We start from the raw sequence: 22,357 nt of genomic DNA, 5'->3' as shown, positions 1-22,357 counted from the left end.
CTAATCTAAACATGACACATCAAAACATTGCAGTGAAATGGTAGAAGACAACAGAACCAGTTGGCAGGTAAAATGTTCCAGACAGGTCTGAAAAGATCAAGGATACAAAGCCAAATGCTTTCCAGAGCTTGAAGGAAGATTTGATTGTAATGTACATCTGCCAATGTTAAGCTGTTTCATAACTTAAATCATGTAAATTTTTTTAAATCAGACCCAGAAAATGTGCAGCAACCCTCCTACATTACATCAACATTCATTAAAATAATTATTATTTATTTGTGAAGCAAATTTCCAAAGTGAAATGTAACATTAAATCACGTGAAAATCAAATCTGAATAAAAAACAGTTCCAATCTGAAATGTAAGCAAATTTAGTCACATAATATGAAATGACATTTTAGACATTAAATGTGCTGGTAGGTAACAAAGTGAAGGCTGCCTGTCCTCAGTTCTACAGTGCCAATCAATATGATAGTGTAAATATGATTTTATTTGGGGCCTAATTCATAGATGAGGACATGTTGATAAAATATCAGCAAGATAGCATGTCTGCTGGAGAGATCTTTCTCTGAGTCTTTTAATTTGTTAAACATGTGATTTTATAGTCTATTGTATTTAAAATGTTAAAGGCAGATTTCAGACTCGTGGTAGAGAGGCCATGAAAGATCAGATACACTGCAACTGAAGAAAACACCAGCAAATGGAAAAATGTAGCAAAAGCACAAAAGAACACAATGGAAGCGCTAATTAGCATTAGCAAAACAGAAAAAAATAAAGTGGAAAAACACTGCAAAAGCTTACCAAAACAACAACAAAAAATACCCTCACAAAATACTGTTTTTTGGAAGACATTAAAGTGACAGAATAGCTGCAAAAGTGCCAAGCTAACAGTCAACGGCTAATAGCAAACATGTCGCTACAGTATTACATGAATCATGCAATTAAAACACACATTACCTGGATCATTTTCTCCCTCACAACAGAAATAAGTTTTTGTTTGCTGAAGAGATTTACCACTGAAACATTTTTCAATGGGGTCAGTAACATCGCAAGCAAAATAATACGAGAAGGCCCAAATTGAGATTCACTAGCTTAGCTATAATTGCATTACATGCTAATTAGCATAAAAATATTAATTGTGAAGCATAATTTTGGCTGTTTCACACACACAATTGACCATGTGCACCGTGTACTGTGGCCGTAGGATCACTGCAAAATTCTACAACAAAATAACCGGCGCACACTGAACCTGACTTCTGCTACTATGGCTAGTAGCAAACATGTATCTACAGTACTGTATGAAGCATGCGATTAAAACACATTACCTTCCAACTTTTCTCCCTCACAACACAAATAAATTTTCCGCTTCTTTTAAACGAGTCTCAGTGCAATCCTTCATGTTTAGGTTTCTGTCACTTTCACAAATTATTGTCTCCCAAAAAACACTTATGTTGTGAGATTTTGTTTTTTTCTACTTTAATATCTGTTGAGTTTTATTCACTTCCTTCATGTTTTATTCAACTTCTGTGTTTTGTTTTGGCTTTTTGCAGCATTTTTGTGCTTGCCAGTGTTGTCTTAGGTTGTAGGTCATTTACGCTCTCAGGGTCACTGTATTTTGGGATAGCATGGCCTAAAGGCCTAAAGACTAAATGGTAACAAGGAAAATGTTAACACTCCTAAATAATATGTCAAACTGTTAAAAGATGTCAGTAAGGTTTGTTGTATGACTTAAATTTTAATTCAAATAGTTAAATGTTAAGAATTTATATTCTTCATACTCTGGACTGAAGAACAGGAACAGAGAAAGAGGAGGAGATGGTATAGTAGTGTTTCCAGGAGAGACGTCTCACAGTTTAGGGGTTTCAGTGGGAGCCAGCGGCGCTCTGACCCTCTGGAATCGAGGTGGTAGATTCCCATCACCTCCTGCAAAGCCAACATCAAAGCTTAAATTTAGTTCCATTAAGTTAAGATGGATGCGATCTTGCAGCAAACTCGTGTCCACACCAATTTCCTAATTGCATTACAGATGACGAAAACATGTTGCGCTCCTATAAAGTGAAACAGTAATAAGTAGCAAACTAGAGATACTCTTGTAACAGGATCACACGTGGCATGATGTTCTTGGATACCAACTGGCTGCTGAGAGAAGTTTAAGGGATGTCTGCCAAAAAAGCCTTACTAGTAGACAGAGTGCATTTGGTTGTAGTGGATCCCTTGACAAGCACTAGATTTTTGCAGCAGTGTTGTTTCCTTGGTGAAACTAAATGTTGGTCTTATTTCTATTTTAGACGTGGTTGGCTTTTTTTTTTCTCAGTTAATTTGTGGTTAGATTTAGGCACCAAAACCACTAGGGCCTTTTCATGATGTTAACCAGCTGTTAGGAAGCTTTTCTGTCATAAAACTCTAAAGGCAATAACACCCACCAATTGTCACCTTTGGCCTTCGTTTTGATGTAAGCCACACAGATGTAACAGTTCTTGCACAGATGAGATGAAATCTGTCTCAGTGTGTGCCAAAATACTCAAAGCTACCTTTGTAGTTCCTTGTATAGTGTCCTCAGGAAACACTCATTTAAACTGGAGTTTTACTGATAGTCAGCAGTTTGTTACTTGTAGGATATGAGAACATATTTCTAAGTTTAACTTCGTCCAGACAAGGTGGGCACCTCTGTGCTGGGTCCTGGCCATGATTTATTTATTTTGTTAAATGCAGCCGGTGCAGTTTTTCAAGGATTATCAAGGATGACACATTCATTGAAGTAACCCCCCCCCCCCCCCCCCCCCCTTCTTTTTATAGGTTCAACAGCTTCCTTGTCACTGACTCTTACCCGCCTCCAATTTATATTTTAAATTTTCTCATTAATTGCAAGAAAAATTGTCAATATTTGATTGCCCCAAGTATTTCTTTTCTGTGATACCCAAGGATGTCCAATCTAGCGCTACAGTTTTGCAGTACAAAGAGACACTGTGGCACTAAGTCAGGGGCGGGGAACTCCAGGCCTCAAGGGCCGGTGTCCTGCAGGTTTTAGATGTGTCCTTGATCCAACACAGCTGATCTAAATGGCTAAATTACTTCGAGAAGCCTGGTAATGAACTAATCATGTGACCCAGGGTGAGATCTGAAACCTGCAGGGACATCGGCCCTTGAGGCCTGGAGTTCCCCAAAACTGCTGCAAGGAGTCACGGGTGAAAATAATACCAGAAGAACCAAACTGAGATTCCCTAGGTTGGTCATAATTTCATTAAATGCTAATTAACTTAACTATATAGAATTGACTATGTGCACCCTATGGTCACTGCACTAGCTGCCTTGATGCCCTTATCATGTAGGTTATAAAACAAAATAATGGGCATGCATTAAACCTTTCCATTTGTCTAGGTTCAAAAGCAGGGCTGGGCAACTCCAGGCCTCAAGGGCCAGTGTCCTGCAGGTTTTAGATCTCACCCTGGGTCAACAGACCTGAATCAAATGATTAGTTCATTACCAGGCCTCTGAAGAACTTCAAGACATGTTGAGGAGATAATTTAGCCTTTTGAATCAGCTGTGTTGGATCAAGGGCACATCTAAAACCTGCAGGACACCGGCCCTCGAGGTCTGGAGTTCTACACCCCTGTTCAAAAGGTTGTTGACCCTTTTCCCTCTTGAATACTTGAGTGGATTTTAGCATTTACACTCTCAAGAAACTACTGTGCTTGCCTGTAAATAGCCAGACACTACACGGCAAATATCTGCAGTATACTTGTTCTGTGTTCATATTATTAATGTCATGAATGTGAATGTTGAATGCTGGTCACTGCCTGCTGTGATTCAGAGGAGCAAACGGCTTATGTTTTTCTTCAGTTCCATTTCAGTTTACGGTTGCTCATCCACTCACACACAGACCCACAGATGCGATGACTATGATACATTTGTGTGCAAGAAGAGGATTTCTTTCCTTGTAGTGTCCTGATTTTTGAAATTTTGTGAGCATATGATTGCTTGTCCAACCCGCTTTGAAGTCATTGACTCCAATCTGAACTGAGAGGTATGCTGCAGCTATGACAGATTTGACCTGCTGCTTCACAGCTGCTGTGCAACCCAAGCCTGACACTGACTCCACTGTCCAGCTGTGAAACGTGATCCTCCACCTGTGATTGGGCAGGGCAGACAGAGATGGAGGGGAGGGGTGAACAGATAAGCAGACAGAAAGCCAAAGGGTGGGGACACTGGATTAATAGCATGGCACGGAATTTTCTGAACATCCCCTAAATTTACAAGCTCTAATCCTCGTCAGATTACGACACAGCTGGTGCCTGCCCAACCTCAACAAAGCCTCATCATCATGTAATGAGACAGATGAGAAAGTAAAGAAACAATTCCCCACAGACACACACACACACGGAAAATACACCCACACACAAGGCCCGATCGACTGTCTACAACCACAGTGGGCCCACTCTATGTTCATTTGTTAAAGTGTTTTCACTATTTACAGAGAACAAGTTTAACTCTGCTAACTGTGCCAGACATAACTAAGCATGTGAGCTGTGTGGCCAAAGCACACTAATGCATAGCAGCTGGCAGGGAGGGAGTTCTGATTTTAAAGCATGGGAGGAGGCCAGCAGAAAAGAATTCCAGCCACCATTTAATGGCAATCTACCATGAGCATGAACTAGTTAGAAAGTTTTTAACAAAAAAAATACAAGTGCAATGATTAGTCAGATTTATTGTATATGTTGAATACTTTTAAATGCAAAAGAATTCCTCTCAAGATAAATGAAATAAGGGGAAAAGAGTCAACTTTAGAGCAAAATGACCTTTTAAATCACCTGTTTCGCTAGTGCTGGATGATGTGATGGTGCATTGAACAAATGTTGGCTAAATTAAGCGATCCAAACTATTAACTGTGTGCTAGCTGTAATTTAATTTTTTTTTCTAATTGATAAGCCTTCAATTTGACCTAATCTTAGCACATTTGCTAATAATGCACATGTATCTATTTAATAATAGAAAAACGTGTCCAGTTGTCAAGGAATTACAGACCTTTGATTTGATTTTTTATGTTTAAGTAGAAACACCTTCACTTGAATTTCCAAGCTCCTGTTTCTGAGGTCAAAAAATGAACTTTGAACCTCATAAATGTGATTTTCTTTTTAGGATATTCTTAGGTCATATATACACACATACTTTTCACATATGTACTTTAACACAAAAGAATACATATGTAATACAAAGTCGTATATGTATAACTTTACATGTAAAACTTTTATGCACTTTCAAAGTAAAAGTATTTATTATTCCCTTCCCTTCAGTGTGTTAATAATATAATTATATATAATTAATATATAATATATAATTATTAACAATAATATTATAATTTATTGTTATTAATCCATGAACATCTAGGCAGAATATTGGATGGCTGAGACTTGTCAGATTTTATATAATTAACCTTTGAATGTGTTTTTGGGTCATTTGAGCTGTTGATCTGTCGTAATGTAAATAAGGTAAAATTAAAACCACACTAATTCTTGTTAAATGCAGTGAAAATGGAAATACTTAAAATGAATGTACAACCAAAACAAACACTCAAATGGACTCATATTTTTATTCTGAGACTCTACTAGAGTAGATTTTCCTTGTTTACACATCAAAATAATTCATATTTATAGTTGTGGTCAGAAGTTTACATACACTCAACATGGGCTTGATGTCGAGGCAGATGTGAACTGTTATTTTTCCAGGGTAGAATAGCTCTTTAATGTCTTTACAAAACAAGAATTGGATGGATTGTTTTTTGTTTTTTCTCTAATCAACACATGGTTAAAAGTATACATGCACCGTTTACTAATGTTTGGTTAAATGTTAAAAGTTTAATCTCAACCAGATGCTTTTGGTAGCCATCAATAAGCTTCTCACATATAACTATGTGGATATGTGACCACTCTTCTTGTCAGACTTGGTAGAGTTCATTGAAATTGGTTGGTGTCTTGGCACAGACCCAGTTTTTAAGTGTATTCAACAAATTTCAAAAGTTGAGGTCAAGGCTTTGGGAAAGCCATTCCAGAAACTTAATGGAGCAATTTCTAAACAACTGCAGATTCCAGGATCATCAGTTCAAAGAACAGTACCAAAGTACAAGCTGTTCCCCTTTTTCAAGTTACAGAGCACTTTGAGTGCTCAAGTGAAAGTGGAAGCAATATATAAGAACCAGACCATTTATTCAATGTGTCATCATGTTGCCAAGCTCTGGAAGTAAACTGCAAACTGTTAACCAACTTCCTCTCATCTCAGGGTCAGGGTCATGACCAAAAAGAAGCCTTGCTCCAAAATGAGCTTGACTGAAATTTGCAGCTTCTCACATAAACAAGCCAAAGTTTTTTGTTCAGACGAGACAAAGATTAAACTATTTTTCCACAATGATGAGGTATGTTTACAGGAGTCGCAAGGTTTTCAGACCTAAAGACACTTTACCAACTGTCAACCAAGATGGTTGGACCATCATGTGAAATAATAAACAAGGAAGAGTATCTCCAGATTCTTCAACTTCAACTTGGAAGGGATAAATCAGGCTAACATTAAGATTCTGGAATGGATTTCAACCTCAACCTCATGCTTAATGGTCAGATCCATGCCAGGATATTAAGCAATTTAAAATCAGCCAGAAAGGTGGTCAAATACCCAACCAGAACTGTGCCAGAAGCTTGTCAATGGGTTGTATGTATCCAAAATTCAAAGTTGTGCACCCAATTCTTGTTTTTGATTGTCATTAAAGACGTGTGCTGTACAATCATTCCACTCTGGAAAAAAAAAATCAAGCCCAAAATTACCATGCCCATGATGCCTGGATATAAGCTTTAGAATTGAGTTCAGTTTTATTTTTATATGGAACCAAATCACAACAGCAGTCATCTCAAGGTGCTTTATCTTGAAAGGTAAAGACCCTACAAAAATCCAAACACATCTGTATCCTTGTATCTTTCACTGGGCCTTTGTGCAGCCCCTCAGTTCATCCACGCTCTGAAACAAGTTGTTTTAGTGCCTGACTGGCTACTCCTCACAAACAGAAGGTTTAAACAGCACATGGGTGGGACTACGATAACCATATTATGAATATGTTCTCTCTTTGACATCATAAAGATCCACGATGGGTAAAACTTCTTGCCCTCAACTTTTGACTCACAAGGATTACTTGATGACTTTCTCATTTGAGACTTGTTTAATAAGAGCATCCGCCATCTACCAACATATATATGACAAAAATGAGGAGTAAGAGTAATAGGTCCACTAATGTTGAATAAAATAATGATTATATTAATTATCATATCAGTCATTATCATTATAATGATTAATATGATTATATTGCAACACAAAGCCGGGTTAGTAACAAATGTGTACCACAAGCCTTCCATGCACACACACCACCCCATGCAACCCTTCGCCCAGGTGCGGTACTTACATGTAGCTTAAGTGGTGCCCCCGTGTGTTAGCTCCAGCACCCTCCCTCTCTACCTCAAATATTCCCTCTCACTGCCATAATCCGTTAAGGAGCCCGCCACATCAGCAAAGTCCTCCAGGACTAGGCTGGTGGAGTCCTCACCAATGGGCAGCTCCGGGTCAGACGCCCAGGAAGGGTGATAAGGGTCATGCAAGGGTTCTTCCACGGCTGTCTTCATTGGTCCCTGAGGTTTGGGCTGGAGAGGCTGAGGTTTAGATCTGTCAGGCATCTGGTAGGTGAGCTCTGGGTCTTGGCACTGCTGTTCAGTTTGTTGCTCCCTGGCAGGGCCTCCATCACTACCGCTGCCACCCTCACTGCCCTGCGAGGCAGGAGCCAGCACGTGGTAGAGGCTTGGCAGGCGGATGTCCAACAACACGCCACTTTTGATGTAGAGCTTGTTGTTGAGGTTGTAGAGCTTTTCAGCAATGTCGTGTCCCAGCATTACAGAGAAGAGACGGGCGATGTAGCGATCCTTTGATATCACCATGTAGAGGCGGCGGCGACGCCATGAGATGTAACGGGAATCTTCCTCTGCTGTCAGGGTCACCTGGGCAGAATGAATGACACACCATACTATCAGTGTATAAAAGAGGCACTTTAGAACATTTGACCACTATTAGCAGCATGGAACAACGTCATTAGAAGCTGGCTCTGGTTTTGCTTGCAAGCACTGGAGCAATAGCCTCACCGACATATTCTCATTCCCAAAGCACCGCATACTGACAAAGCTTCCAGGTAAAATAAATGTAAAGAAAGAAAGAAAGAAAGAAAGAAAGTGTTATGGTTCAAAAATATTGGGGATGGACACCAGAGGAAAAACCCACAATAACAACACTGGTCCGGTCGGGTTGAGTCAAACGATGATTTAATGATCACACACACGTGGGAGATGGACACTGTATGCAGACAGTCTCAGATCTCATCTCAAAAAACACATCACCATAGTTTTATGAAATCAGGGTATTAGAACGCCCCCTCATGCGTAGTGACAGGTGTAATACAATCAATGTTGACAATTTTATTTAACACAAAGAATAACATTGTCTCCTTCCCGAGGGCAGACGCTGACTGCCCCCGTCTCCTGGAACCGTCTGTACCCTGCTAAGACACAACATGGCAGCTACAAGGACTCTTTCATTTATTAAGACCATCAGTGTGTATTGCTCTAAATCAAGTATATAATATTAAATGAATATTGCTGGATCAGCTACTTCTACTTAAAACATATTAAAACATGACTAAGCACAAAATCATCAAGAATAACATCTTATAAGTGCTGTGTAAGCGCGTGCGGCCTTCCAAGCTCAAAGCCTTTGCCCTCCATAGATCAGCCAGACTCGCGCTGGCTGTAGCTTTTAACCTTTAATTACCTTGAGCACAACTCTAGAATGAGCAACAAACTGCAATGTGTATGGAATGATCATGGTTACATCTGCAATGGAAAATCATGTTATTATTCTGGTACCTGTAAGAAAAGATCAAACTAAAGTTATCACCATCACTGTAATGCAAAGAATAATGTAAGATCAAAAACTTCAATTTATGCTTAATGCAAAGCTGGTTATATACTTCTAATGAACTAATAATGGCATATTAAAATATTAAATGATAATGAGAAAAACATCCCCTCCTTATTCTACAATTCCCTCTGTTGACCTCTGGAGAATCCAGAGGTCACAAACAGTTGTGTCCCTCCTTGGCCTACACATTCAGTTCCACATGCATCATTGGCATCATGGACATTGGAGTAATGACTCCAGGGTCCACTGCCCTCACAGACATACTTTTGAACATTCTTCTAGCACAAGGGATGAGACAACAACAAATAATCATAATACCCACCACAACAGACAAAGAAAACATGACCGAAGCGATGACCCCCTTCCACCGTCCGAACACTGAGGTCAGCCAGCCTTCTAACGGATTACCAACACCGGAGTGATCATGCATAGTTTCAGAAAGGCTCTTTAGGCCCTCCAGAGCCTTGGTTACCGACCCATCTGGAGCAGTATTGTTTGGAATAAAGGTGCAACACTGGTCGGCAAACATAGCACACACGCCCCCCTTTTCCGCTAACAACATGTCAAGGGCCATTCTATTCTGCACTCCCATTAACGAGGTCGGACCCACCTGCTCCGCTAACCCCTCCAAACCGTCTCTGGTCAGGTTAGAGAGCCTCAGTACATTGTAATGAACATAATTAATCCTATCTACATTCTTGTTTGGAGTCACTGGAAAGAAAGCAGAAATTATTGGAGTATTTTCAAACCCGGCTGCTATTTGGTCAACAAGTTTAAATTCATTTGGAACCCCCCTGGGCACTCCAATGGAGTCGATCCAGGTGGGGGAATTCATTCTAGGGTCATAAACATTTGTGTCTTGTATTCCTCTCTTCCTCAAAATGTGTCTTTTGCGCCTGGCTGTCAAAGTGCGCGTATTGTGTGAGGGAATTGATTTTACCTTATTTCCGATTAGCATAAGTGGCGCTCCTAGTCTCACCATCGCGCACGTCCCCACGCTCCCAAGAGGAACACGTACCAGTAGAGTCCTGTGCCCGCAATAGTAATACAGCCCGCTCCTAGCCCAAGTCCCAATTAGGGTGGCTGCATCACTCACATTGTTGGTGGTCCTTCCAATCTGGGTGACCGAACACCAACTGGGGTCAATTTCCCCCAACCGATATTTAACTTTATCTGTGGTAAACTTAAAGCACGTATAATTATCTTTCCGGGGCATAAACGGCCCTACTTGCGTGAGCTTGCCAATAGGGGGAAATAGACTGGACAACACAGTGCAGTTCCCCGTATTCACAGCTCCTCTAGTTATTTGCAACATACAATTATAGCCCCACTGATCCTCTGGATGCAGAGGTGCAGGCTCTATAAATAAACGCGGCCTTGCCGAAGCGCAGGCTACACAATTAGCCACTTTTTGTTCTCTAGCATTTTGGGCTATCCAGTCCAGCCAGATGTTACTGTCACTGAACCCGGTAGCGCGTTCAATCAAATCCTGAGGTTTCAGGGTGGTGTAGTCCACCGACACAACTCGCCTCTCCCTTGGTTCGTGCTCCTCTGGTGTAGCTTCCGACGACCCGCTCCCCTCCTGCCCTGTAAAAGATGCAACAGAGCTGGTGGGGCTGGCAAACACACGAGTTGTTATGTCTTCTCTACCTGACGGTACGCGATTAGTTTTTTCTAGGAAATTAACTTTAATTAACCCTTTTGGATCAACCCCCGCTATTTCCACCCCCAAAATTAAATACATAGATTGTTTGCGATGCCAATTCCCCAATGATAAAGTTAACGCGTTTCCAGAGGGGCTAAAATCCCTCTGTAGTTTAAGCCCGTTTTCTGATCCTGATTCTAACGGTTCCCAATTTTGCCCAGTGTAACCCCTTACCTGGTCCCAATTACGGCACCAGCTGTCATAAGGACGATTTCCCCTCTCGCAGTGCGTACTCACTGAATAATCCCAACAGACCCACACATTGTATCCCCTCCAAGCACTGCCGACGTCCCTGCAATTAACAACATCACACAGATCAAACGTAAAGGAAGTTGTGGAGCCAATAACATAATCTAATTCTAAACCACCATATGTGCTGAGACACTCATCCTTTTTACCAGAGACCTCGCGCTTCACTCTTGCTCGCAACCTTAAATCACTATGGACCACGTGTGATGTACTTGGTGTATCAAACAACGCCGGACTGGCATGGCCTCCGTGCTCAGACTGGTTTCCCGGGTCGGTCTGCAACAAACAAATCAAAAAACAAATAGCCATGATTAGCAACATAGTTAACATCAAACTCATAATAATTTTGAACATTGTGATGGCCTTTGAAACTCTTCTTTCTTCACCAATGTCTAATTGTTGTGATGGCATGGTGGTATGTGAATGTTATGGTGTAGTAAAAAGTTCAAAGCCCTTTGTCAGAGCCTCTCTCTTGATGCTTCGGCTTTTGGCCTGTCTCCTCTCTCATGTGAACCAGAAGGCAAAGATGAGCCTTCCTCTGCGGCTGATGTTATCTCTTTCCCTTCCCCACTCAGGGACTGACATTTAACTGTCATATGCCCTTCATTATGAAACACCCGTGGTGCTCTGGTGTATTCAACATCAGCTATTCCTCCTACAACCAATGCCGTCTGTCCATCTGGTCCCTGAACTTGTCCTCCTCTGAGGGTCATTACAGGCATGATATGTTGTCGTCCTACGGCATTAGATGTTAATGTGGCCCAAGGAAGAATCTCTGCTGTGTGATACTTGTTAGCATCTCCTGGTTTTGGAATCCAGTTCTTCATTTGGTCTTCCAGCTTCTTATTTTGCTCTTTCAGTTGTTTCAAAGCCTCCATTATGCTTTCCATATCTTCTGTTTCAGCTGTGTCATCCTCCTCCATCCAGGAAGATGCTCCGTTCCACAAGAACATCCACTTGCAACACTTTGCATGAGTTTGCTGTAGTTTCTTGATTTGTTGTTTAATTTTCCAGTTAATTGAACGTTTCTCTGCCTCGGTTTGCAGTTGTTCCAATTGCTGCTCACATCTCTCTCCTTCTATTTTGAGCACATGACTTAGGGCTATTTTGTCATCCAGCCCTCTCTGTTGGGAAGCAATAAGCTTGTTTAGCTCAGCTTCCATTGCTTTGCATTCCTTCTCAGCTAACTTTGATGATCCAGGGGAAGCTAAGCGAATAGCTCTTTTTAACTGTTGCTGCTGCTCCTTTAGAGGCTTATAGCCTCTGTGCCCAGTAGGTGTTGTGCTCGGGCCGTCAGCCATTATCCTAGAACACAAGCTTACCTCCCTTTTTTGTGACGTTATACGGCTCCTCCTTCTGGATCACTCCGCAATGTCTGCCTGTTAGCTTTCAGAATTACTTTCGCTCCTCCAAGGGTCACTGTCTCCTTGTGATCTGCTTGGTAAGACACACAGCCAACGCAGTGTGTCAAGACTTAACCAAGCCTCTTTCAATATTCACTTTTAATGACTACTTTTCACTCTGTAACATAAATGTTATAAACTCATACACACTGCATGTTAACTTTGGGGCACAAAACAATAACACCGCTCGAATGCATTCACACAGCCTTAAATTTTTTCACAGAAAATTGCTCCAAAGCAATATCATGTTTGCTCACAAACTAACAAATTCACCGTGTTGTTTACCGAGCGAGGGAGCAATGGACCAATTAAATCCAAACTCCTCAATAATTAGCTGTATAGCTCGCTCTACTTCAATGCCAAACCATAGTACTGTGATTAGCTTTATTCAAATCAGACCTATGTTTCAAAGCCTTTCAAACGCACACCCACACACACAATTTCAACCACACACTCTCAAGCACACATTTGTCTCCTTTAAATCTACTAATCGCTTGGAGACATCTCCACAGATAATTACATTATTTCCCAAGCAAGCATATCAAAATCAAAACCGTCTAGTACCGACTCTACCATAGCCTGAGCAAAGTGGGCAGCCTCTGTGGGCTCCCAATTTGGATCATTTTCATGCTCAGTCATCTCCTTTAAGCCTTGAAATAGAAATAGGCAACGTTGTATGTAGGCATTTAGCTCATACAGCTCAATCTCGGACCACACTGTCATCTCATAAGGTGAAACACCTTCCTCAGTCACTATGTGACATTTACAGGTCACCTCCAGTCGACCCTCTTCCTCTGCAATTTGTATGTTACAGGTTGCAAAATAAAGCACAGGCATGTTTGCTTATTCTATTTAAACAACGATTTAACAGTAATAAATGGGACTGTTTAGTGCAGGGGACACAATATAATCATTTATTGTTGAAGGGACAAATGTCAAAGGGGTTCTAACAGGTCCACTTTATTGCGTGCTCATAAATTATTGTTATCTGGGTCACTCACCCAATGTGCTTTATTGTTTGAAATTATTAATTATGTCACGCTTATTAGTGGCTCATATTTATTTACGGCCTATGTTTGAACTTGACAACAAAGGCAGAGCATCATTTCATCCTTTCAGGGTGAAACACTCCACTTTCTCTGTGTCATGGCAGCTCAGAAAACTTCATGAACTTTACTTATTTAAAGATATGGCTTAAAATCAGTTGTGTTATCAGTATAAAATATTTAAGATTTAATTAAATTGTTTTCAATTGACTTACAGCAGCTTACTCTGATCTAGGAACACTCTCTTATCCTCCTCAAAAACTGAAGTTACTCAGTCTTAAATGCTTTTTACATTACATAAATCAACAAACATGTGAGTTCGTAAAGCACATATTCACAACAATAAATCAAAAGCCATTTATATTGTTATAACATCAAAACCAGCAGCTTCTTTACAGGCTTTCAGCAATAAAAGGCCTTCTGCTTCTAAGGCTCACACACACTCTGGGCAGGAAGTGAAAAGCTCCGTTCTCCTCCCAGCCACACGCTCATTTGCATGTTCACACCGTCTAAAAATAGCTCTCAGCGCTGCAGCTGCGCTCTCATCACACACAGGGTCACACAAAACTCAAACAAAACTCTATTTTATATCACAAAGACGTCTTATATTTACAACCACTGACAAGCCTGACAGATTCAGCACCTAACAAATTTCGACAAATTTAAATTAACGGGTCCAACCGAAGAAAGCTTCACTTTTTTGTAATCAATTAACCAGTATCTGTTTCCTCCAGAACAGCCTATGGCCTGATTTCTAAAATCCCTAACTCAATTTAACTTTGTCCAAACAAGCACATGACACCGTTTTAAACGGTGAGGAGACTCGGTAACTCCTAGCTTATTTCGGGATGCCCTGTACCCCACAGTTAAACCAAAACTGAACTAACCCTGTTCGCCGACAGGTCAAGACCGCGCGTCCACGGCCAGGAGGGGGCGTAACCCCCGGGCTATGTGCTTCTTAGCATCTTCCAGTGCCGTCCTATAACAATTTTCACCTAACCGATTTTGACAAATTTTAACATATCAATTAAACAGTATCTGTTACCTCCAGAACAGTTTCTGACCTAATTTGTAAAACTATTGACCAGTCTCTGTTTCCTCCAGAACAGTTTCTGTCCTAATCTCCCTACCAAACTACCTGAGCCTTCAGCTCAATATCCAGGGACTCAAACCCAACATTATTACTTTCATATTTCTTCAACTTCATTAAATACTCTTAAACAACTTTAACTGCATAACACACGGTGATTCTCATCAAAATCAAAACAGACACCCACCAGCAACGTCAGTGAGTAAACTTTTAATTTAATGCAGCCCAATTTGGCACAATTTGGGAATCAACTCAACAGGCAGTGCCTTACCTTTAGAAGCACCCGCGGAGCTCACTCACATCAGATCCCTGGTCCGTGCCTGTCTGCTCGACCACCTCAGACCGTCCACACCTCGCACGTCCACCCCAATATCACAGGACGAGCCCCCAAAATGTTATGGTTCAAAAATATTGGGGATGGACACCAGAGGAAAAACCCACAATAACAACACTGGTCCGGTCGGGTTGAGTCAAACGATGATTTAATGATCACACACACGTGGGAGATGGACACTGTATGCAGACAGTCTCAGATCTCATCTCAAAAAACACATCACCATAGTTTTATGAAATCAGGGTATTAGAACGCCCCCTCATGCGTAGTGACAGGTGTAATACAATCAATGTTGACAATTTTATTTAACACAAAGAATAACATTGTCTCCTTCCCGAGGGCAGACGCTGACTGCCCCCGTCTCCTGGAACCGTCTGTACCCTGCTAAGACACAACATGGCAGCTACAAGGACTCTTTCATTTATTAAGACCATCAGTGTGTATTGCTCTAAATCAAGTATATAATATTAAATGAATATTGCTGGATCAGCTACTTCTACTTAAAACATATTAAAACATGACTAAGCACAAAATCATCAAGAATAACATCTTATAAGTGCTGTGTAAGCGCGTGCGGCCTTCCAAGCTCAAAGCCTTTGCCCTCCATAGATCAGCCAGACTCGCGCTGGCTGTAGCTTTTAACCTTTAATTACCTTGAGCACAACTCTAGAATGAGCAACAAACTGCAATGTGTATGGAATGATCATGGTTACATCTGCAATGGAAAATCATGTTATTATTCTGGTACCTGTAAGAAAAGATCAAACTAAAGTTATCACCATCACTGTAATGCAAAGAATAATGTAAGATCAAAAACTTCAATTTATGCTTAATGCAAAGCTGGTTATATACTTCTAATGAACTAATAATGGCATATTAAAATATTAAATGATAATGAGAAAAACATCCCCTCCTTATTCTACAAAAGAAAGAAAGAAAGAAAGAAAGAAAAAGTGTAAGTGCCTGAAACCTCGATTCTTTTTAGTGACCATCAGGGGGCGACACCTAGTTGCAAAGAGAGTCCAGTTGCATAGATGTCTGTAAGAAAATGGACGTGTTTCAGATTTGTTTGGTGGCCTGAGAGGTCAAACACACTGCAACCTAAGAAAACACCAGCAAACAGAAAAACGCTACCAAAGCATACAAAACACAAGAGAAGTAATACTGTGGAAACATCTTTGCTATCAGTCGTTTAGTGTTAGCCTGTTCTGTCACTTATGCTGTGATTAATTCATCTTTTTTTATTCAGCTTCCTTTGCATTTGGAGTGTTTTCTATTTGACAACGTTTTCTTCGGTTGCAGTGCGTTTGATCTTTCAGAGTCACCGTAGCTTTGTGACTTCATTTTTTTAGGAGTTAATCGTCTCAGTCAGTTGTTTATTGCAGAACATTTTCTACATTTTAATGTCACATTTAAAGTAGAATAATTAATAGGTACACTTCATTTGTGGCTAACTCATTATTGATAAGTTGGATGTGAGTATTCCTGAGTTCCTCGGTCAGCGCCACCCCGATCTTATGACTTGTGCTTTAAAAGACTAAACAAAATAACAAGCCAATATTTATCAAAGTCTAATGCATAAATCAGAAGTCACACTGACTATCTTATAATAACTACTGCCTGCACAGCAGGTCACTTTGTGAATTATATTGAGTTTATGGACTACTCTGAGCCTGCTAAATGGGTAATTGTGTTAAAATGTCACACTGAGAGTTCCTCACCAAGCTCCTGTATCCGAAGAGCTGCGAATAAGATCTCCCTTGCCACTCTACTTCATTCATTGACAGTTGGGTTTGTAATGTAGCCTTGAAGGTTAAAAAAAAGCTACTAGATGTAATTCGTAAAATATAACTATTTATTACAAGTGCAATTATAATTGTTTTAAAATGATCAGTGTATTTGCTGATACTTTTAAATATAATGGTAAATTAAATATCTTTTGGTTTTAAACTGTTGATCTAATTAAATAATGTCCTCAGGGTGACATTTATTATATTTTACCGTTTTGTAACATTTTAAACACAATAAATAAATAAAAAAACTGCTAATTAAATGATAATGAAAGCAGCCCATACACCTCTGCTTGTATTAGTCCACCTCATCAGATGGCACACCCTCCCTGTCTGAAAGCCCCTTAAAACTAAAGCACCACCCAAACGTCCAACAAGATTTCGAGGCCTTGTTTCTACTTTAACTGAACCAATCAAATGCAACAGGATATGTTTCCCTGCTTTTCCCTGTTCAGCTTATCAGTGAGATGCTGAGTGTGATGGACGGCAAAAAACACAACTTGATATCCACTTCTGGTTCCTCATTCAAGCTCATTCAGTGACAGTTTTTCAAGTTGATTTTACTTCCACGCCTGAGATTTACAGAATTAAGCAGAAACTGCATCAGTGTCCTGTATTTGGTTGTTGATCAATGGTCATGACAATTTGGGCAATTAGCATCAAGAAACTGACCTCACAGCCCATTGTTGGTCAGTGATGCTAGTGTTGGTCATTATGCAAATGTACAGCTGGGGAAACCTGCAGTCAGATGAGACTGAAGAAGTCACTTGGATGAATGACGAAACGTTTCACCCGCTAAAAAATGCCAAGTCCAGGTGAACAGAATCAGATTTTTGGGATTTCCTTACCTGGATGATTGAGCATGCATAAAGACACTGTACCTGGAACTTTCCCTCCTCGTTTGGTCTAAGAGACTCCCACTCGGGAGAGTCGAGGAACTGGTGTCGGTGGATGTAATGCAGAAACTGGCCCTCCAAAGACACGTTGATCCTGAGACAGAGAGCAACAGATACAAGGTTAAAAAGGGAAACGGGATTAAGAAGTGATAATGACAGCAGAGAGAGTTGGAGGTCACAGCAGGTCTAAGACGCTGGAGGTGGATATGGGCAGAAATACCTGCCGCAGACAAGCTACCGGACTTTAGTGGACAGAGGTTAAGTATGTTATTACTAATCAAATGAAGTAAGTTTTCAAATAGGTTGAGAAACGGGACCTATTACTTAGAATTAGCAGCTCTAATAAACAATCGTGTGCAGGGATTTTTTGTCCTGAGGTTTCTTGCAAAAGATTTTAATTCAAGTCATTCCCACATGTGCTGCGGCACCACTACTACTTTGTTTGTTTGTTTGTTTGTTTTAAATTAACACATGATTCTTTCATTTCAAGGACCAATTATTTCTCTATGCACGACAACTTTATTGTGTTTTGTTCTTCATTCACTGTAGGCTGAACGTGTTCATATCAATGATGGGACTATCGTGTATATTCGGTCATCTGACTAAATCTAAAGTCAAATCTGAAGTCACTACAACCTGATGAGGGCAAGCTAAGGCAAGCCCAGATTACAAAGACATTTGTATTGGAAAAAGCTGTATCACTGTTATTATGTTAATGGATTTCTCTCTAGAGCCTATTACTGTGTGCTAAAACTGCTAGAAGCATTTATTTAGACACTTCAAAACAATAGGTGTTAATTGCAAGCTATTTTCCAGAGTGTTGTTGCATTAATTACCCTCAAGGCACAACCAAAGGTATTTCAATTGGGGAATCCCATTTTAAAAGTGTCAGTGCACTGCTGGCACTTTGGCATATGTACTATATGGTCCAGATTTTGTGGACACAGGCTTACTCCAGAGTTCTGTTTCCCCGATTTGATTTGATTAACTGTTGTTCCTGAAGGGGAGCAAATACATAAAACCAGGTTCCTACAACTTGCTAAACCTTTCCAAATCTTCCCAAAAGATGCAGATTTATGTCCACTGTTTTTAAATGAGAGGTCACATATGTATTTGGCTGTGGAATACAACCATATCAAGCATCTGGCTTTGAAAATTACTCATGAATTGCACAGAAAAGAAAGGCTTTCCAACACAACAGTAATAATACGTGTTTCTGGCAAATCAGAAGATGCAGATGAATAGAAAAATAAAACGGAAATCTTTGCCAAGAATTCACAGCGTAAGAAAGGAAACGTTTAGCTCATTTGCTCGTAGTTCCAAATTTGGCTTGTAAACTCAGAGCTGTCAGCACCGTGGCCAACATTTAATTTAAGGTAAGAGGAGCAGTCAGTGTCACTCTCCTGTCGGGAGCACAAAGATATGATTTAACCAGCTGGCAGTGAGCAGGGGGACGACACACCAGTGAGTCACAGACAAAAATACTCTGTTTACAACATTTCTCTTGTGTAGCTTCCAGGACTGTGAGATCTAATGCAGCTCTGCTTTGAGGATGTTTGGAGGAAGAGGACAGAGTTCCTTTGACGGTTATGTACTGCCAACAGTCTCAGAGTCATTAATTAAGTTTACTTTTAAATATTTATGTGATGTTATGGAGGGGGGGGGGGGGGGTTCCCAGTATTGGAAAAATGTAAGCCTGCGGTATAAATTGACATTCTTTAAGCACCTTCTGCTTCATTTATTCGGTCTGTTACAGCACTCTTATTAACTTTGCCTACTAAAGTGACTTTATTATCTCAACACTCTGTGGCAGTATGTGGACAGAATGTCTGCACAACAATGCAAAGCACTCATGCAGATTGTGTCTGCATGCATTTGAGTTTCTACATCGAAAATAAAGAATACTACAGCATCTTTGCAACTGTTAGCCTGCATGTGCATATAGGCCCAATAATAAAGGTGCAAAGTTTTTGTTTTTAACATCACTGTTGGTTAGGGTGCTCTGTGTTTTTAATTAACAGACAAAACTACTGTATTGTTTTATTATCATTGCCCTCATTTTCATCATTTTTTACTAACCAGCGAGGACATTTAAGCAGATAAATTCCAAATTAAAAAAACAGAGAAAAAGGAGAAGAAATCAGAGCTTGAAAAATAGTGAAAATTGAATTCTAATGAATGTTATTGTTGTTCCATGCCAAGTGGCTCTGTAACTGGGCAAAGGCTCGGTCACACTGGATTAAAAATAGAACAGCAACCTCAATGCAACTGGAAATTGGTAGCTGCCCTTTGATTACACTAAAGAGACTGATTGCAAGTAGTTGCACAGACCAAATGGTCAACCACTTTTGATTGCAAGGTGAATGGACAGGTCACCTGGTGGAAGGCAACCTGTCTCAACACAGCTACAGTCCAGCTCTGACTGACTGCAGTCACTCAGATTCATTAGAGAAGGTTTGCAAATCGTTGCCTTCTAATTTATAAATGCAGACAAACTGCCAACAGTTTGCAATTAGTCTGAGTCAGCTTGCACCAGTAATGTTTTAAATACTGTAGAAAGGCTGAATCAACTGGTTGCCAACTGGTTATATTGCAATTATGTTCCAATATATTGCAAAAAGACCACTGAGACCCTGTATCATTTTGGGATTTTTGCTGATTCTTCATATTTAATCGCCATATTATCACAGAACGACTGCCCAATTGCCATTTTATTGGTATATTGCTTGATTTGCAACTGGTTTCAGCTAAATGCAGGTGGCCACCATCTTTAGAGCAACCGTTTCAAAGACAATGAGACTGCAAGTTCATTGCACACAGCTATGGCAGTTTTGGTAAGACTCACAGTCTCCAACATGTTCCCTGCATCACCCTCAAAGGTGATACAGATTTGGTGTTTGCAGCTTATTTCTACTTTTAAAAAGAGCTTTACCTACAAGTATTTTTCTTTTATCATGCAGGTGTTTGGGGATTCACAGAACCCTCGATGCGATACAGTAAGATACAATCCGTGATAACAATCACTCTACAACACTACTACAGCTAGCAAAATCGAAGATATGAATACCACCAAAAAAAAGTAAAAGCAGTAGCTATGTGTGTATTCACAACATTTTGAGATAGGTTGTGTTTGTATTTTTATGTATGAATATTACTGTGTCAGTTCTTTTTATTAGCTCTCGGATTAGCTTTTTCCTGCTGATTGCCACTTCATTAGCCTGATTTTTCTGTAAAACGCCTCCACCAGGAGTCATAAAGCAGGGATCTTGGCAACTTAAAGTGGTGCATCACAAGACGATATAATAAAATGTAGTGCTACATGTGTTTTACGGCCACACTTTAGGTGCGTGCCATCTTGGAGATGTGTGTCAAAGTGTAATCGTCTGTGCACACAGACACACAAACACATTGCCCACTCACTCACCTTCCAGAAAGCAGAAAGGAGAGCCGGTCAATGGGGGTCTTTCCCTCCACAGCATAAGTCTCTCCTGCTTTCAGCTCCAGCACCTTGTTCTCAAAAGCCTTTGCAATCTCCTTGAACACCTGGACAGGCACGCCCAGGGGCCGGTAGACCGCCTGGTAGAGGGAGGCCAGCTCCTCACCTCGTATGCCCTCCTGGTGCAGCCGGTAAAGGAGGTGACAGAGCTGAAGCAAGCAGACCAGCAGTAGAAGCAGGTTCCAGGTGAAGACATCCAGGCCGCACACTGTAAGCAATCCCCACAGAAGAAGACACAGGAAACCGGGACAAAGGAAGCCGAAGATGAAGAGGCACCCGTAGGCCCCGCTTCCTCCCATGTAGCCCAGAAACAGGATGGTGTTACCCAACTGGTAGATGGCTCCCTCTGTGTTGTTGCTCCAGCCATCGCAGAGAGGGGGAAAGAGCAGGCTGTCCAGCAGGCTAGAGTTGTCTGCACTCATGTTTAAATCTTTTCGAATAAGTTCTGGAAAGGTTCTTGGTGCACAAAGCAAAGTTTGTTTGTTTTGTGGGTTTGTTTTTTTAAGAAGGGACCAATAAGACTTGTTTTCCACTCAAACTAAGTGCTGTTTCTGTCCTATTACTAGATCATCTGTTTGGATTACAGCTTGATTAAAAATAAACAGCCTGATACTGACCAAAAATGTCAGAGGTAATTGCTTGTTCCCTTGGCGTGCAGCGGCAGAAAATTCTTCACCATGAAGATATTATCACGACTCTATTTGTTGCAGAAACACAGCTGGAATGGGTTTCCTCTGTTTCTTCTCCTCTCATCATGCGTCCCTTCCTCTCTCCTCTGGCTTCTCCCGTCTTTCCCTTCCAAGTTTTCCCGTAGTCTTTCTTGCTGTGCTTTTCTGTCTCTTTTTCTCACCCTCTGGCCTGCACCGTAGAGCCACCAGCTGGAAGAGAAAGGGATAAGGGAGGCGAGGGGGGGAGTCGATAGGGCCCTAGAAGGATAACCATGTTTGGAATTGAAACCCAAGGAGGACAGAGTGGCAGACAGAAAGCAGGCCTGCTACTTAACATAACAGAAAGAGAGACAGAGAGGGGAGAGGGAGGCAGGAAACAGGAGGGAGAAGAGGGACTATAACAAGTAGTATCTCAGAGAGACTCACAAAGTGTCACCCACTTTTTTTTATCTGACAAAGAAGTTCCTCCAGGGGGGTTCAGAGTTTCACACAGGCTTCACTGAGTCCAGTTTGCTCGCAGGAAGTGTGGCTCTGCTGGTGCATATTTAGAGACACTGTAATAAGTAGGATGGCAGCTCAGGTCAGATTTCAGGTATAAACACACACCAACATCGCCTCACATATCCGGCTCTCAGTGTGTGGACAGCTCACAGGGACTAAATATCAGTCTATATGAATATTGCT

At 40.8% G+C, this 22,357-nt stretch overlaps 1 protein-coding gene across 5 annotated transcripts; it reads right to left on the bottom strand.

Annotated features, from left to right (window-relative positions):
- Positions 1-246: 246 nt before the first annotated feature.
- Positions 247-22,001, bottom strand: popdc2 (popeye domain cAMP effector 2). Of its 5 annotated transcripts, none has more exons than XM_085385660.1 (5): positions 20,934-22,001; positions 17,495-17,603; positions 9,319-11,226; positions 7,579-8,023; positions 247-1,922 (listed from the first exon to the last, which is right to left on the bottom strand). In XM_085385660.1, the coding sequence occupies exons 1-5, from the start codon at positions 21,425-21,427 to the stop codon at positions 1,846-1,848; spliced, it is 3,033 nt and encodes a 1,010-aa protein (XP_085241786.1). In that variant the 5' UTR covers positions 21,428-22,001; the 3' UTR covers positions 247-1,845. The 5 variants fall into 5 exon arrangements, with proteins under 5 accessions (XP_085241786.1, XP_085241785.1, XP_085241787.1 ...); XM_085385659.1 differs by having other exon boundaries at positions 7,438-8,023; positions 20,934-21,999; XM_085385661.1 differs by having other exon boundaries at positions 7,438-8,023; positions 10,876-11,226; positions 20,934-21,986.
- Positions 22,002-22,357: the final 356 nt, after the last annotated feature.

This window comes from Rhamphochromis longiceps, linkage group LG16, assembly GCF_057381845.1.
Source record: "Rhamphochromis longiceps isolate RC_006_pf linkage group LG16, R_longiceps_female_GT1.1, whole genome shotgun sequence".
Lineage (NCBI taxonomy): Eukaryota > Metazoa > Chordata > Actinopteri > Cichliformes > Cichlidae > Rhamphochromis > Rhamphochromis longiceps.
This window is presented reverse-complemented; position numbering and strand designations above follow the sequence as displayed.